Source organism: Neopsephotus bourkii, unplaced genomic scaffold, assembly GCF_033783945.1.
Source record: "Neopsephotus bourkii isolate Nb327-2 ecotype Australia unplaced genomic scaffold, CSIRO-AGI_Nbou_v1 NB_1638, whole genome shotgun sequence".
Lineage (NCBI taxonomy): Eukaryota > Metazoa > Chordata > Aves > Psittaciformes > Psittacidae > Neopsephotus > Neopsephotus bourkii.
The window spans coordinates 10012841-10030875 of NW_026902113.1; the positions used below are offsets into that span (position 1 = coordinate 10012841).

Here is an 18035-nt window from a genome sequence, read left to right on the forward strand (position 1 = left end):
GTTATATGGTGTCCACTGATTTCAGTAGGAGACATACCTAATATATTTGAGGATGTGAGCTTTAAAGCTTCCAGATGTCCTTTTTTGCACTTGCTAAATGGAGATAAAGTTCTTATAAATTGTTAAAACCCAAGGCAACCCTGAAGCTTCCGACAAAACTACAACTGCATTGTCTCCAGTTTGTTACAATTTCAAGGGGCCTTATTTGAATATTTTACCAAGGTAGTATTTTTCATCTAAGAAAAGGTCCAGTATGCATATGTGAAAGTAATTGTTGTCCTACCATATAACCTCTGGAGAGGGAAATGCCTTCACTTTCATTGACAAACGATAGGATTTTCTTCCAGCTACAGCCTCCAGTGCAGTTTTTCGTCGACGTTTCAAATTAATGAACACTTTATCTTAAACAAAATAAAAAGAGTTTACATTATTACTGATTTTCAGCCTGCAAAAAGAGTTGTTCTACTAAAGAGAACAGGAACCCAGATAAAAGTAATCTTTAATAGTTTTGATGTCCCCACATGGCAACAGCAAGAATAAAGTTTAACATCTTAGAGGGGAATACCACAAACATAAAAGAAACTGAGATGCAGTTTCCAGGCCATGAGTCTGCCAGAAGACGACACATTGTAGCCAAATTCACATTGTGTTTCAGTCAAAAGACACAAAAGATAAGGGGTTTTGTGATACAGGGGAAGCTGAACTAGATGGTTAGATGACCGTTCCACTCCTAAAGGCCAAGAATCAATAAATGTCCCAAAAGAACATATTCTGCCAGAGGTGATTTAAGGCACCTTCAGAGAAACAGCAGAGGAAAAGGCAGAAACTTTCTGTATCACTGGTAAACAGCTGTTTCATCAAGTAAACAAATCTTTATCACTTCATTGGAACAATGTCAACCTGCTGGAATTTGCTCTTTTCCAGTTGTACTGCCCATATTTCAAACTCTCTGGCAAGCTGATGGGTTTTACCAGAGGCATTAAAACACAATGCATTAAAAAAATCTCTTATTCTTTTTTTTTTTTTTTACCCTCTAACTGCACTTGAGCAAAATAAAAACATTCAAATTATGAACAACTGAGTGTCTCTTTCATAATACCTATGGTGCAACATTTACCCACATTACAGACTGCATAAATATGCTGAGTGTCTATTAAACAAGTGCAATATTTAATCCATCTTGCCATGTACATTGAAAATAACATGCACAAGACAAACCAATAGTTTAATTACAGAAGTCAAGTTATAAATATACAACCCTGATTCTGCAAACCATTATTCACACACAGGCTCTTTCTAACATGGGTGTCCCATAGATGGGGTTGGTTATGTGAATAAGAGATTACAGGCTACCTTCAACAGTTGCAGCTTCTCTGACTTTAATCTGAAACTCAGTTTCTGACCGCTTCAGGTTGCTGTTTAAGAGTACAAGTGGATATCATGACTCATCCTGTGCTCCCAGTGATTTAGTCTAGGGCTTAAGTAGGGAAAATGGACTGAAACACTCTCTAACAATGCCAACATTGGGTGCTCAGACCACACTTCGAGACAAGAGAGAAAAGATAGACCACTGAAAACATGGAACTAATCAATATTCCAACCTTAAGTCATCTGTCACAGAGGACATCCACCAACCACTTGGTCTTTAATACCAATGATGCTCCAAAGATCCTGGATAGTCCTAATTATAACAGGATGCCACAAAGAAGGGAGTCCCAATGTAAAAAAATCCTAATTCATATAAATTTGAAATAACACCAGAAATGTTTGTATTTCACTGAAGGTCCAGGCAGCCCATAGGGAACTCATTTGAGGCTCCCACTGTAAAACCATTTTAATGAGTTGTAGTAACTACTGCTTGTTGCATTTTTCTGAATGGCCTAGCAGCTACCTCCTTCGTGCACAGCTAGGGTATTTTTTCTATCTTTATTTTTCATAGTAATCAGTGAATAAGTACCATAGAAGAGGAAGAAAAATTCTTCTACTTAAATTCATCTTGAACTTTTTTTTCCCCAGACAGTAGTTTGATAGATTGCTTCCTCCAGAACTGACTGAGAACAGGGTCATCACAGTATTTAGCAGACAACAGTGATCAAACTGAACATTAATAGGTCTACTACCAAAACCACAGAACAGTCACGGAAATAAAGGCCCAGATTCTCTCTGGTCTCCCTTCTTTTTCTGGCCCTGATGAACCTGCTATAAATTCACTTCCACTTTCTGTTCAAGACATAAAGTTATTGTATGGCTGAACTTGGTACATGGATATAAGGAGGAAATTCTTCCCTGTTAGGGTGGTGAGGCACTGGAATAGGTTGCCCAAGGAGGCTGTGAATGCTCCATCCCTGGCAGTGTTCAAGGCCAGTTTGGACGAGGCCTTGGGTGATATGGTTTAGAGCGAGGTGTCCCTGCCCATGGCAGGGGGGTTGGAACTTGATGATCTTAAGGTCCTTTCCAACCCTAACTATTCTATGATTCTACGATTCAGTATTCTACAAATCTGCATCACTTCTTACCATAAACAATGACTGTTGTATTAACAGCTTTGATTGATGGTCCACTCTTCACATGGCAGGTATACTGGCCTTTATCAATATCACGCACTTTGTCAACAACAAGGATGCTATAAAAAATATTGGCTTCTGTATTCTTCTGGTCAATGCGCTGCATTACAGAACCTCTCCTCCTTGCCTATATAAATGAAAATGAACAAGAGTGAGCTTAATCAGACCAATTTTTATCAAGATTTTTATCTTACTATGCTACCAACGTACATGAATTTAAAAAATCCAGATCCCTCTGTACAGCATAGACATGAAAAGGTGCCTTAACATTCCCAGAAGATCAACAACAAAATTATGAGTAACATTATATGGGCAGTCATTCCTATCTTCATCAAAGCTGTAACAGCATCCAAATTAGTTCTTTCCAGATGAAAATCATCCCTTCTATATGGCCTGCCCCACCAAGTCATCAGCTTCCTATTGCGCCCTTTCCAGAATTGCTCATAAAACCCCTGGAAGCCACGATGCAAAGAGCAGCCCATAGTTTGGTGCCTGGATTCAGTGCCATAGTCAGCAGGCATATAGAAGAAGAGCGCATTAACACAAGAAAGGGAGGATTCTGGAAACATTATAGATGGAAAAAGGACTAGATTTGGCAAGGGAATAACAGGGTGGAACTGAAGATAATGTGAGTCTGAGGAGCTATTTCCTGCAACTCCCCCTCAGCCTTTGGCCTCAAAGTTTATTTAACCCAGAACATTGTTGGTGTCTCATAAACAATAAGCACTCTTCAGTTACCATCCAAATAAAAACAAAACAAAATTTCACAAGTTTGGTGCCCAGCTAGGGCTTGGTAAGGCAGCAATGAGCAACATAATGTATTTGGATCATTTCTTGTTGCCAAGTTGTTTATTTTCAAGGAGAAAAAATGCCACGGAAAATGGCAAAAAACAATCGCGTTTATCTTCCCTATATAATGTAATCATAATTTCAGTTTGTGATTAGACACAATGAGTGACATAATAAATGATCTTGACTTGAATCACCAGCGTAAATCAAACTGACATGAAAGGAATGGGAGTTGTAAACCTTAAACTAATGTCAAATTTCTTATCAGGTTTATACTGACTCTCTGGCAATTATTCTGTGTGCGACAAGTATTTATGAGGATGCTCCCAATATGGGGGGAGGAGAAGCACATTCAAGATCATTCCTGTAAGCTGTCAAAACAAGAGGATTGTTCATGTGGCACTTAACAAATGAGATTTTGGCTAGCTAAATCAAAATATCTTTTCTAAACATGCTCAAGTTGGGTGCCTGACTGTCTGCCAGTCTTTGAAATGAATGTGTCAAGAAAGACAGCCTTGCTGAAAACTCTTTTGTCACAAGAGAGAGTCCCTGCTCAGGACTGAGTGATAAATTCTTATCATCTCGCCAGGTTGAAAAGCAGCTCCTTGATGAAACAATTCTAGCGTTTGCTCATGATTATGCAATATAACCAGAGTGCACTGTGTAAACATGTTTACCTATCTAATTATGCACCAGAAAGAAAAAAGGAAACCTTAAGAGACATGTCAGCAAGGGTCAAAATGATGGAATGAGAACCAAGGCAAGCATTTTGAGGAAAAACTCCTCCTGGTATGCTAGATACAGTGTGGTCTCCGGGAAACCCCTGTTTTCTTCATTTCAAGCACATCACTCACCTCTCCAGGGTAAGTCCACGTCATCTGCACTCTGGTGTTCCAGGCTGCGGTGACAGTGCAGTTAATTGCTAGGCTGTCTCCTTTCAGCAACTTGACAAGACGTGGGGTGCTTAACTGAACATCAAAAATTGTGTTGGCTGCATGTGATGAAGAGAAAGAAAAGTGAATAATGTCATCAGGGCAGAGTGCTTTTCAAAAGACAGGGAGCACGTGGAGAGGGCTACTTACTTTCTCGGTGAGTTAGGTACTTTGTGCTGTACTTGTGTCCACTGACAGTTGTCTCACAGCTCAAGAGCCCTATGAATTTGTAGGTTGCCTTAGGTATTCTGAAGCCTTTCATGCTGTCCCAGATTATTGTCCTGCCATCATGAATTAGGGTTTCTCCTGGAATCTGGAAGTGTCAAACACACATCATAAATACAACTCATCCTCATGCCACACTCTAATCAAAGCAGCCTAACAAAAAGGAATGTGAAAAAAACACCCTAAAAATGTCAATCAGACTAGAAAGGATGACATTTAATTATGCAGATTTTTCAAGACACATTTTCATCACAAAATAGAGGAAAAACCTGGGTGAAGAATGTGAATGTTTTACTTATTTCCAAGATTTCATTATTTATAACAGGATGTAATTTATGACACAATAGATTGACATTATCATCAGCTTCAGAGCTTGGACTGCTATTCTGTTGGCTCCTGTTTGGCAGCCAAAGTGCTCGTCTTGGTGAACCTTTGTAATTAAGCATCCTGGTTTCACCACAGAGCCACAAATACACATTTTTCAATGGAGGCGACAAATGGACTTAATTTGCTGTCATTTTGTGGCTTTAGCAAATTCCTGTCAGAATTCAATCTGATGCTTCTCAAATTCATGTTGTCTAAAGGACTGGACTACTTAAAAAAAAACCCCAAACAGTTGAGAACATAAACAGCTGCTCCAAAGCTGGCAGGGCACAGAGTATGCGTCTCAAAGTTATACAACATGAAAAGCAAATTTTAAAGCCACAAAACTTCCTTGGGCACTTTTATTGAGAACTTTTGATCGCACTGAATGAGGAAAGTCATATTGATTAGAGATTTTGGAAGGACACCATGAAACACTAAATACATCACACATCCACAGAAAAAGTATTCACCACATTTTAAAAAGATGGCACTTTTAAGACCCTAAAAAAGTTGAGGAGCCAACAAGTGACTAGTGTATAACCAGTAGTGTTTGTAAACTGGAGGCCTGAAATGTAACACAGACTAAAATATTGCCACGTGGAATCAAGCGCTCACTTTGTCAGCGTTACAAATCATGTTCAACATTAAGTCCCTTTGAGTTTTAAGCCCCATAAGATATATAAAAAAAGATATAAAAAAAAACACAACCTGGAAATGCAAAGCATGACATAGGCTTTGAAGGTCAGACAAGATCTCTCGCTTTCACATTGTGCTTTTTGTTATGCTATATTGAGGGAATAAATATCACCATTTGGGTGACACAGATATCAGCCACAAATACAAAGCCTGGATGTGAGAGTATGTTTATAAAGCATGCTTTTGTGGTAAAAGTAACATGTTTATAAAGATGTCAGAGCAGAGTTTGAATGAATTAATGACCTCTGAGTCAACTAAGCACCTTGCAGCCCATCACCTCTCACTGTGTACTCAGTCTCACTAAGTCTCCTTCACCTGTTTCTTCTACTTTATTTCAATAGACTTTTGTGTTGGTCAGCCCTCTCCTTCTTTTGGCCAAAGCCAGCACGGGTGGCTGCCAGATGCTGGGGGAAGCATATCTGCCTGGCACCTTTCTGTGTGGTACATTTTCTCTCCAAAACAGGACAGCTTTGATGCTGCCTCCTCAATGCATGACAAAAGCTACACTTGATATCACCTCCACTCATCTCATGCCACTTCCTCCAACAGAAATGCATGATGAATCAGACAAACAATAATTACACAGCACGAAATGCTGTGGTAGAATTCCTTATCTTTATAACAGCTGATAAGATGCTATAATAAGCATGGAAATAACAGGGGCAGTGTGTGTTACACACAAGTAAAGCCCATTACAGCCTGCTGGCTACCATTCAACAATACCTTGGAATCTAAGAGCTCTATTGCCATTCCTGTTCTAAGTAAAACAAATATTCAAGCTTTGGTTTAAGTAGTTCATAGTTATGCTTTCAAGGGCTTCAACTAGATTTATCATCTTTCTGGTCTGGTGGAAACAGAACTCTTTTTGAGCGTAGGAATCTATAGGTTTTCTTGCTTCCTGTCAATATGGAATACAGCACCTAGTGACTAATGCTGGGGTTTTCTTTCCAGCTCCAGAAGACTGCACTATGGGGACACCACTTCTTCCTTTATCACTGAATGGAAAACAGAATAGCTTTTGCCAGCTTTCCAGAAGTACTAAGCCTGCAGCTGTGAAATTCATTTAACACACTCTTAATTACTCTGTGAGCAAAAAACTTGCTGGAATCTTCATATTTGGGTGTCACAGATGATAAACAAAGTAAGATATGATGTAATGCACTGTAGCTTGCATGCTTCAGGAAATTCTGGGATTAATTAGGATACACATTTATTTTTCCTGGAATGCAAAACATGTAAGCAACTAATCCTTTGTTTCAAGACTTGGCTTCACCTCCTCTTTCTCCTTCTCAGAGTATTATATCTGGTATTGAAAGTGTAAAAATATCTTACACCACAACCCCAAGCTAAAGGCAAGTCAATATGAAAAGAGGTAGCAGATATGTTCCAATCTCCTCAAAATAAGGAAAAAAATAATAAAAAAACCCTACATTGCTTAGTAAGAACCTGCCAGGAATTTTCTCAGGAATTTAATGCGCTGAGATTTCTGATGCAACACTACAGTGCCCTTATAAGGTCCCACTTTACTACATTCTACCCTATGGAAAGCAAAACCTCGTTTACATCTGATTCTATAGCCACAGAATCTTGTGCATCATCCACCCTGGTATACTTCTTGCAGCAGGACCGTGTGGTGTGTGTGCATGTGCGCACACACATACAGTAACATCCTAGGTCAAATTACTTTCTTTTCTCTGTATTTTCCTTTCTTTCATGTGATTTAACAGATTTAAACCAAGAGGTCAAATCAGTATCTGTATTACCAAAACAGCACTGGATAGAATTTGCAAGCCTCCAGGATCAAATCTGTGGCTGCTGTAAAATTCTGCAGACAAAGAGGAATCAAAGACTTTTATTGATGTAGATAAACTTCTTATGGTGGTATTGTTTGGCAATTACATGTTATTCTATAAAAAGACAAATTTCTTTTCCTTGTAACAATGACGAACACTTAAACCACTGGGTACAGAACTCCTTTTATTTAGAAACAAAACATCACTGTCACCTCTACCTGCTTTTTAAGCCAAATAAAAGAACTTCATTAAAAAAAGCACCATTCTCTGTCTCAATACCAGGTACTTCACTACATATATATAGGACAATTACCTATATATATGTTGGCACTTTCTACACCTAGGAAAGAAAGGGTTTCTCCTAAACATAAAAGTCTAGGTTTTCTAAAACTGGGCCCACTCAAACTCGGCACAAGTTTCCCTGCAAAGAGAAGCCATCCCTTGTCTGATAAATGCATTCATATGTAAAAGGAAACAGTAAAGTCACTGGTGAGAGTGAGGTAGGGTAAAGGCTTGCAGAGATCCTTGTACAGCCACAGCAAATCTCCAGGGACTGTACTTACTGGCTGTTCCAGAGGACAGAAGAGGAAAGGGGAGGAAGGGCAGGGGAAGAGGTGGGAGGAAATCTCTTCTCCTAACAAGAAATTCCTTCCTGGGCTTCAGAAACATTTGTCAGTAAAGGTTTACTAAAATGGTATGAAAAACCTCAGTTTCTTCAGAAAATTCCCAACCAGTGTAAGATACTTGCCTCCAGAGTTGAAATACTCAATGTTTCTAAGCACACTGACACCCAAAAATCTTGTTCAAGAAATACTAAATTGTTGGAATATTTCAAAAGCATTAAAAGAGTTGTAAACAGACAAAGAAAGCATCATCCACAATAACACTTTTAGAGCATGCTTGGATTGAAGTACCTTTTTTAAAGTAACAGCAATGTTTGGTGCTGTAACTCTGCATGGAATGATCATTTCTCTTCCCACAGTCATGTGTATTATTTTAGGAATATCACTGTGCATCTCTACAAATGGGCTGCCTGTATCTGCAAGAGAAGAAAAAGAAACGGTTAACATTTGAAATTTCAAAAGAGTGTATGGGAATTGTAATGGTGCATACAGCAAGAGGGTTAGCCCTCTCCATAATGAAAACTAGGCAAAGTCCTCAAATCAATCTTCTGTTTACTTCTGTGTAAACAAGTTCAGCAAAATACAGCTAAGTGTTTGAAAATATTCTTGTCCATCAATATTAACAGTATTTTAGTATCTCTTTTATAACCCAGGATAGTTGAGGTACATTTTTCCCATTACAGCATCATCTCTACTGCCAAGAAACATGTTTCTTATTTCAGGGCATTTCTATTTTGTTATCACTAGGAAAAGTAATTATACAGGAAATGAACTGAAATTGACTTATCAGAAAATCCCTATACAGTACATGCTCGTGCTCTCTGTGGAGAAAACCGATGGGAAAAACTCAGGTGAATCCACCAGGAGAAAGACTACTGTGATTATGTAGCCATATTTTCAACTCTGAGAATACAGACTAGCAAGAGTTAATTATTCTCCTCCTTCCCACTACCAAAATACCTATATGTCTCTTTTTTAAGTGACAAGGTAAATGAAAATGCCAGGAAAACATTAATTCCTTTTGACTCAATAACTAAAGCTTGGCAGAGTAGTTTACCGTCCCTTGAACAATCCCTTTAACAAAGGGCATTGTCATAAATAGCTTGCTCTGGGAACAGGGAACATTGCTGCTGCTATTGTTTGAACCACTTAACAAAGAGGGGCTCAAGCCACAGGCTCTGGCTCCAAATCTTCTTTGCAGGTGTTCAGATCTGATGGTTTGGTTTGACTCACATCACAGATAGACCAGCTCAAAATTCATGTGAGACTTGGGGTTTAATTCTTAAAAAAGTGGAACATTCAGATCTTAATTCTGTGCTTATCTACAGCTCCAATGTTTTTTCAGGCAAATCCTATTATTCCCACTCAGTCAAGAGTCTTACAAATAACAATAGAGATCTTTCTTGGACAAGAAATGAGTAAAGCTAGCAAGAACTGACCCTTTATAAAACCTCAAATTGTAATACTTTAGTCAAGGGTTCTGGCCCCAGACTTCTGCATGTTGACCTATGTCCACTCAAGTAGTTCTTCAAATACATTACTTTTGCTTTTCTTTCAGAAGTTTGATCTGTACTTCCCAGTGTCATAAAATTGTTCTGCCCTTAGGATCTTCTTGTTTTATTCAATAATATTTTTGTTTGAGACATCAAACAGGAAGAGAAGCAAACTCTAATTTATACTGGGGAAAAGTCCTAAAGCACAGTATCTCAAATGTACTCCATGACATGGAAAAAGATTTCCTAAAGAGGTTTAATGAAACTGTTACGCAAACTTTCTGAAATGAAAACCACAATGCTTTATTTAATAATAATAGGTGTCAAATGTCCACCAAAATCACAAAAGGAACTTATGAGTAATAGAGGATGCGTATGTAATAAAAAAATACCCTAAGGACTTGTTAGCCTGACATTTCCTCTGCAGTACGATGCAAGGAAAGACCAAGAATGAACCTGTTTGTAGAATGGTGAAAAGAACCTTTTTTGTTTCAGGGCTGCAGCCACAGAAGAGGTCATCTGCCCCTTAACATCACCAGACAAAACAATTTACTACTCTCTAAAGAATCGTTTGTCTTTGTCACAAAATCAAGAGCTCCTGCCCCAAACCAGCAAGCTTTGCAAAGTTGTTTCCTGTATCATAATCTCCAGATCATTACAAGTGTGAGGAAGAGCTGTTCTGGGGACTGCCGGTGTTGTCTGCAGACACAGTGTCACCACTCACTGATGCCAATATCGAGGCAGCGGGGGCTGTGCAGCTCAGACCTCATAGGATTCCAGCCCATCCAAAGGCAGGGACAGGAAATGAGTACAAAACACCAAGCTTGGCTTTTTTTTCCTTCTACAATGGAAACGCATGTTCATGGCTCGAGAAGTCAATGAAGTGCTCTATAAAAGCCAACTAAACACCCCAGCTGCTCTTGGTAGGTTTTAAAGCTCAGTCACAGCCTTTCTTGGTACACTCCCTGCAGAGGTACGCCAAAGCGTCTCCATGCCCCTGCTATTCGCGTGCAGAGCTCCCATTTACATCACTGGGGACTTCCGCCATGGGCCGGAGGGCAATTGATGGCCCCGAGTGCTCCAAATGTCTTCCTGCTTTTGATTAAAAGAAATACGCACTGTGTTTCCTAGCACAGTTTTGTTTTCATAATGAGTGTGGAGGCTTTTCCTGATTCCCTTTGATTTTATTCTCCTTCCGTCTTAATAGCCATAAGGGGATACTCTCAGTGCCTCAAGACCAGAATCTGGTACAGGCTCTACCAGTTTGGATCAGGTAAAGGTGAACCCACAGCAGCATGATGGCAGGTTATTTCACATTGGCAGGGTATGCCAACAACATGGAACCCTTCATTCCCTCAAGTAATAGCACTTCATGCTTCTTTTTTCCCCCCATCATAGCCCTAGCTATTGCCAGTGTCTTTGCTACATTTCCTCTCAGTTCCTTCCTGAGGGAAAGTAAATGCCATCCTTCCCTAAGCAGCTAGCTGACAGTCCATCTGGGATGATCTAACCTCCAACCAGAGGTCTTCTGGGACAGCTTCATTCACTTTTACATTCAGAAAGCTCTAGACATAAGAAGAACAGTATCTATTGACCTATCTTGAAGACCCCAGTTCAGGTCCATTGGGGTTTGGAATAGAAGATCTAAGAGGGTCGACCTTGGGTTTTTTGAGTTAGAGGTTTTGGGTTTTTTTATCTTTTCAGAGCTGCCTGCAGGAATAGCAAAATGAAAAATGGACAGGCGGAATATTTGTATATGTCAAAGGTTACTTTAGAAGTCAGTTTGGTGTATTTTTAAATTGTGCCTGGAATTACTGACTCTATGCTGGTTTGACTGTGTTCCTTACAATATCTCTCAGTTACAATCAACATGAAAACACAAAGAGCATTTATGAAATCACAAAACCCATGAAGGTTACTTGCTATATTGTTAAAGAACATAAATAACAGCTTTTTATTAAGCTGGCTGGCAGCCAGATACAAACTTGATAAGAGACTTAACACAAGCAATATTATGTCTGGTATCAGTAACCTGTCTAGGCTATTTATGGGTTTTGCACAAACAACTAAATTAGCCAACACTGAAATGCCAAATATTGAAAAGATGGAGAGTTTCTTTATTTCCACAAGCTTCAGCTACTGTTCTGGGGTTTGTTTGGTTTTGTTTTAAATAATCTGAGCTATGTATAACAGAGCACTTACACGTACATTTGCAAGAATAAAGTCTCTGCAGGAAAATCTGAGCTTCTTGAAATCTCTGAAAGCTTGTCTTCTGAAGTTCTTCCAAAATACCTACTTACACTTGGCTCATCATTAAGATCTTTTTCAGGCTGAAAGAGCCAAAATGGTTTCCTCACATGCACATAATACCCTTCTCCCTGATGCATATGGAGAGAGGACCAGTCTTTGCTGAAGTACGGACATGCAAACTTCATTAAAGTTAATGGGCCAACTGCCAGATTCCCCTTTCCATTGTAGGGATTCACCCTAACCATCTTTATTTATCCCTGCTAAATTAGTAACGCTATTCCAAATTAATTCAAGGGGAACCTTTCACACCTGAGTGGCTCTCATTTCACTTGTGTATTGAAAATACAGACATTTCTCATGAGGATGGCCAACTGGTAGTGTTCTCACTGCGAAAAAAGGGGAATTCTGCCATGGGGTTCATCTGGTCTGCTGTAGACACCCATTTTATGATGAGATGAATCATGATCTAAGAAACACACCTATTCAACCTGCTCACATGTAGGAGTCTATGTTCCTTAAGAAGAAAAGAAAAAACAATCTCATTCTGTATATCTGGAAGCACAGCACTTAACTGCAAGAAGAGCTTTTCCACTGTTGCCTCTTCTTAGCCTATAAAATTATACTTTTCAGATTCTTCCTAAACCTTGAAGGAAGACTTGAGATAAAAAATTAATAATCACAGATGTCCAGGGAAAAAAAAATAAATAAAAAGGAGGGGAATACTTTGTATCTGGAGCACATTCAGACACAAAGCATTTCTAGTATAACTGTACAGTGACTTTTAGTCAGGGTTTGTTTGTTTTCTTTTGGGGCTAGTTATACTATGTTATCATCAGTGTAGGTGATGATACACTGATGATACACAGTTAAAACTCTTAAGAAAAAATATTCTTACCCACATTAGCCGGGAAATCCACACTAGAGCAATTAACTATGTTCAGAAAGCAATCTCTGGAAAGGCTAATGGACATCAGGAACACTTTTTCAGATGTGTCCCTCCCTTATGATGCTTCATCTCAGAAAAGTATTTCTGTTTCAGTTAGGAGCCATAAGACTTGTTGAGGAAGGACCTCAGAGCACTTAGTGCAAGGCCTTTGATGCTGCCAAGGCATCCATAGATGTTCCACTCAATACAGTGTACTATAATGTGAAGTTGATGTACACACAATGACAAACATGGCAATTATAAGTGATTGACGTCAGCAAGTCCAAGAGGGGTCTGTTTTGTAACAAGAATCTCATTAGACACTAAAAATGTGCCTACATACTTGATACAGCTGTAGCATAGTTTAATTTCAACTCGTTTCCTTTTCATAACAGAAGCACTACCATATTATTAACTCTGATAGTGTAAGCCAAAACCATAGTGCTCATACATTAAAACTGTACCAAAAGCAAAGATAGAAAAAAGTCACAGGGTAGGAAGAGTTTCTCAGGCTTCAGTATGTTCTTCTATCAGTACATTATTTCTGAATAAGAAGGAAAAAGAAGAAGTCCTTCATTTCTGTTAGCTTTTCTTACTGCTTATTTCATCTGTTGAATTATTTTGACTTGGAAATAACTGATCTTAAAAGACCTTTTTGGGGGACTCCTTGGATGCCCTTCTTGTTCTGCACCATTGTACCTTTAGGGTTACAGAAGACAATCCAATCAAGCTAAATCTTAAATCCATGTCAGTTCTGGAGCTGGATCTAGCTATCTGTCAACATGTGGACCTCCCAAGGAGATGCAATATACTCAGCACAATACAGCATTAGAGTTGGAAAATGCACTCAAAGCCCCAGATGTTTTAGGATGTCAAAGGCTTAAATTTTGAAACATTCACTAATGCTAAAGCCCTTCATTTTGGACTGTCCAACCTGAGAAGCATCTCAAGCCAAATATCGCAAACTAGTTGATATGTTTGATGTTCTAGGCATTGGTGAGTACAAGTACTCTTAGGACTTATACCTTTTATTTCCCAGCTTTGGTTTGTGTCACTCGACTTAAAACATTTCAAAGCAAGACATCTATTCTAAGCTTGTTTTCCAGATTCCTTGTGAAGTCATTGATGAGAAATACATATCAGAAGAAGGTCCTCATTTAAGTACAGAGAACAGATGACTGACTCAGCCTAGAGGTCTGATTTTAAAACAGAGTATTTAGAATGCTGCTTGATTGAAGTACCAGTACACAGCTCATTTTGCAAGGAAAAGCATTCAGCCAGAAGACATGCACATCAGGTGTGTGAGGAGAGACAAGGAGAGGGAAAACACTAAGAAGCGGGGTAATACCCTAAAGCCAAGTAAACTTCACCTAGAAAAGAATTCTTTGTTGCAGCAGAATGAACGCATTACTATTATATATCAGTAGTTGAAAGCTGTCTTCACCACAGGAAGTTAACAACACATTACTTCAATCTGAACCAAAGTATGTTTAAATTCTTGCAAAAATCGAACCTTGATATATCAATTTAATTGAATTTACATGCTTTCCCTCTGTCATACCTTGATCAAAGACAAGAGACAATGAGATGCACTTTTTTGAAGGGAACAGCACTTCTTCTAATGAAGTGAATGAGCTCCAGCAACTGTAAAAGAGTATCTTGGAGATACCAGCACAAAGACAGGCAGAAAGAAAAGCCTTTAGCACTGCCCTAGGGATATCTGAAAAGGATCCAAAACAGTCTGCCAATAATTTGGTGTTTCTTATGTGTCTTTATTTCATAAATACCTCTTTTCAAGCAGAAAAAAGCCCATGCCTCACTCTAAGGTGTGCAAAGTGTGTTCATTACAATCTTCTCATCTTATTACTAGGCTGCAGTTGTGTAGCAGAATAAAGATCTGAGCAGTTTTGGGTCTGAGGCAGTGAAGAAATTGGCAAAGAAGTTTTGCTTCATTTCATGCTTTTCCCATGGCTCGTGGTGGAAGTCAGGCCATCAGTTTCCTTAGAGCAAAGTCCAAGGCTCTTAAGAGAATTCATTTCCCTTGCTTGTTGTCTCAATTCCTGAGCTGTGTGTGGTCAAGAGTCGCTGCCGCACGCACTGTACACTGATTCCCCTGTGCAACTCAGTAGTGACCTCTCCAGCTGAAAGAAGGGTGGTGTCAGGACTAGCTCCTCTAAGAGAAGTCACCAGCCTGCCTTGCTCTTGATCACTCAAACACCAGACTTCATAAGTGCCTCAAGTCATCCAGGGGCACATGGGACCTGCAGTCTCCTCATCATCTTGCACCTTGAGGTTTTTGTCTTATAGAAGCTCATCTTCTGCCATAGCATAAACTCATTACTTGCTGGGTTTATTGTTTTGTTGTTGGTTTTTTTCAGGGGAGAAGGCTGTTGGGTTTTATTTAATTAATTATTTATTCTAATGCAGTTCATATTCAGTATCACTCTAATTACGGAAATGAAAAACATTTTTGAAACAATAAGTGATGTCTTCCTGTAAAAACAATATCAACTTTCCTGATTCGGATTCTGTGTTTGTAAATAGCAACTAGCATTCTAAGACATGGGAAACAGGCACCTTGGTGATCCACATGGAGCTAATATGGGAAATGGATGGACACAACGTCCTGCCACAGGAAACTATACAAAACTAGTAGGGACTCACATTTTACAAATGTTTGTTTCCTAAGCACCCACAAATCCTTTTAAAATACAACTAAACTCAGGAAAGGTGGTCTTCAAACAGGATTTTGTTACCCCATTCTCACTTGAGCCAGATAGTTGAATTCCATGCATTTTCACAGAAACAAAGACATATATTAAGACATTTCTTAAGTATTTTCTTTCCTAATGCTACACTGATCAGAAAGGGTGACTTTTGGCACTCAGTATCTTGTTTCTTTTCAACTTACTCTACAATTCTTCCTGAAACTGTGAAATTTTTGAGGACTAATATACCTTTCCCACCTTAGGGCAGAGAGGCATTTTCAACAGGCATGAAATGTGCTGTTACCTTGCAGCCTCCCTCACTACCAGTAGTTCGCCCTAACTGTCATACAGGTTTATTAGGACACAGTCAACACTCAAGTGTTGAAAAATGGATTTTTAATTAAAGTGATTGTCAGAATTAATTGTCAGAAAATTAAGATGGCAAAGAGGTCTAAGCTTGATACAGGTTTGCCCCTTAAACATTTTGTTGGGGTTTTTTGGCAAGTAAGGTAAGAGAAGAAACACAGTCTAATTCTATCTTCAACACTGACATCAACATCTAATAACTGAGTGTCCTTGAAAAAAATCAAGAAACCAAGACACTTAGGCAGTCTTCTTTAACTGATTTGGAAGAGGTGGGAGGGGAGAAATGGTCCACAACTATTCCTACAATGATATGTTTCTCTTCCATCACTGTATGAATTAGGGAGTTAATCTTGGCTCACATACATCTAATTGAGGAACTCCTTCAGATGCAAGCAAGTTATGCTACATACAACTCAGGAAAGAAGTGAAGAGTTAGAAAGATTGGTTGTAGCTTCCATTTCTAAAAATTCAGGATATGGAAAAATTAACACTTCAAGTAGGAAAGAGACCAAGAGAACATAAAGAAATCTCTTTATATTGTAGAGTGGGTTTAGCAGAGAGGTTAGATTCTCAGTCAGAATCGCAACCATCCTTGTGCTTTTCATGTGGTGAATGGAAAGGATTGTGGGTAGATCTAACTAGAGATGACATCTAAGGTGGGAGGTTCAAGAGAGTCCCATGACAGGAAACTTGCAAAAGCCATGCAAGAAATTATTAAGCTTTCCTAGGCAGCAGGAAATGTTGGTCTGTAAATGAGTTACCTACTTTGGTTATGCTTCCATGGATGCATTTGTAGTTGGATACCCAATGAATTGCATGAAAATAGTTGGGTGAGAAAAATACTGCAGTCTATTTCAGGTGAAGGAAAGCAGGATGAACAGCATAAGTTATTCAGTAATTCTCAATAACACACAATAATGAGGGGATCTTATTTTCTATCATTGTAGTGAGAGGTCCACTTTATCCTGCTTTTTCACAGCACCAGTCCCACTTCATGTCACAAAATTAAAACGAAGGCTAATTCACTCTGATTTAAATTCATTAGAAACAGCAGAAACATCATTTGGAAAACTTCCAGTTGCACATTCTCTGTAATATGGGCTTTCTAAAACTTTGAATTTGGTATCTTACAGTAATCTACTAATTTTATTATGTAAAAATCATGGAAAACTAAAATATAAAATTAAGCTAAACCCCTAATTTCTTCTTTCATTATTGTGTCGATTGAGTTCAACTGTTCTGAGAAGTATCTGATTAATATTCTAGGAAGAAAAAAAAACCAAAGCAACCAGGATCAGAAAGTAATTTCTGTAATAGCCTAACTACATTGCACAATACTTTTTTTGCTGAACGCGATTCTGTGTTTAGTTTGATTCCATTTATTCTAGGTTTTACAATCTGTGTAATGTGGACTACAGAATATGACTCAACACACAAATAGCAATTTTCTACAGCATGAGATAATTCAGAGATCCAGATAAACACCTTTGGCATCCTTCAGGTGCCTAGAAATCTATAATCTTACACAGACAGGTTAAAATGGACACTGTATCAGACACATGGTTTCCATCAGTCATCATCTGATTCTGTAAGATATGATTTCTCTGGTACCCATTTCACAGATTCACTTCTAGTCTACTTCCATGTGGAGTTCTATTTGCTCTAGCAGACTGGGTGAACTGGGTCTTTTCCTTTCTTCATTTTTTTTCTAACAGGTAACACACTAGCATTTGTTACACACTGAGAAAAACAGATAACACACTGAGAAAGCAGACTGTATACATTGATCAGTAAATTATCACACATTTTACATGGCTGAAAATACCATTCAAAATCCTGTATTTAACCACAGCTGAACTGCCTTATTATTGGTTTTGCTGTACTGAAATGCAAATACCAAGAAGTGTTAAAAAACTATCTTACCGTTAATAAATACATAAACTGTAGATTCCTTCTTCTTTTTTGCCGGACTTGTTGGGTATTTGCAGCTATAGTTTCCAGTGTCACTTGCTTGAGTTCTGCTCAAGGTCAGGCTGCTGCAGGACTGCTTCCCATTCCTTCCACAGGCATATTTAATTACTTTCAGCCTTTTGCTATCCTTACTTAGAGTTTCAGGCAAAGACCATGAATGAACCATTTCCCCCCTGCAAATACAGATAAGGAAGCAGAAACAATTAAGTTGGGCTGCAATTATATAGCTCCAGTTCCCAAGCTTTCTTTTTATTATATCAGGCTATTTCTGGGGTTCTCTTTTATCTTGTTTTCCAAAAACAACAACAGAAACAACAAAGAACTATCAAACAAT

The 18035-nt window shown here is 38.7% G+C and overlaps 1 protein-coding gene across 2 annotated transcripts in view; it reads right to left on the minus strand.

Annotated features, from left to right (window-relative positions):
- The window catches only part of FLT1 (fms related receptor tyrosine kinase 1), a 111170-nt gene that overhangs the window by 77274 nt on the left and 15861 nt on the right, over positions 1 to 18035 (minus strand). For both annotated transcript variants that reach the window (XR_009728649.1, XM_061374551.1), the window contains exons 3-8: positions 17654 to 17874; positions 8280 to 8404; positions 4436 to 4598; positions 4208 to 4344; positions 2517 to 2691; positions 284 to 401 (exon numbers count right to left, since the gene is read on the minus strand). Coding sequence is in view for 1 of the 2 variants with exons in the window: in XM_061374551.1 (XP_061230535.1) it covers positions 284 to 401; positions 2517 to 2691; positions 4208 to 4344; positions 4436 to 4598; positions 8280 to 8404; positions 17654 to 17874 (939 nt within the window). In the remaining variant the exon portion in view is untranslated. The remainder of the gene's footprint in view (positions 1 to 283; positions 402 to 2516; positions 2692 to 4207; positions 4345 to 4435; positions 4599 to 8279; positions 8405 to 17653; positions 17875 to 18035) is intronic.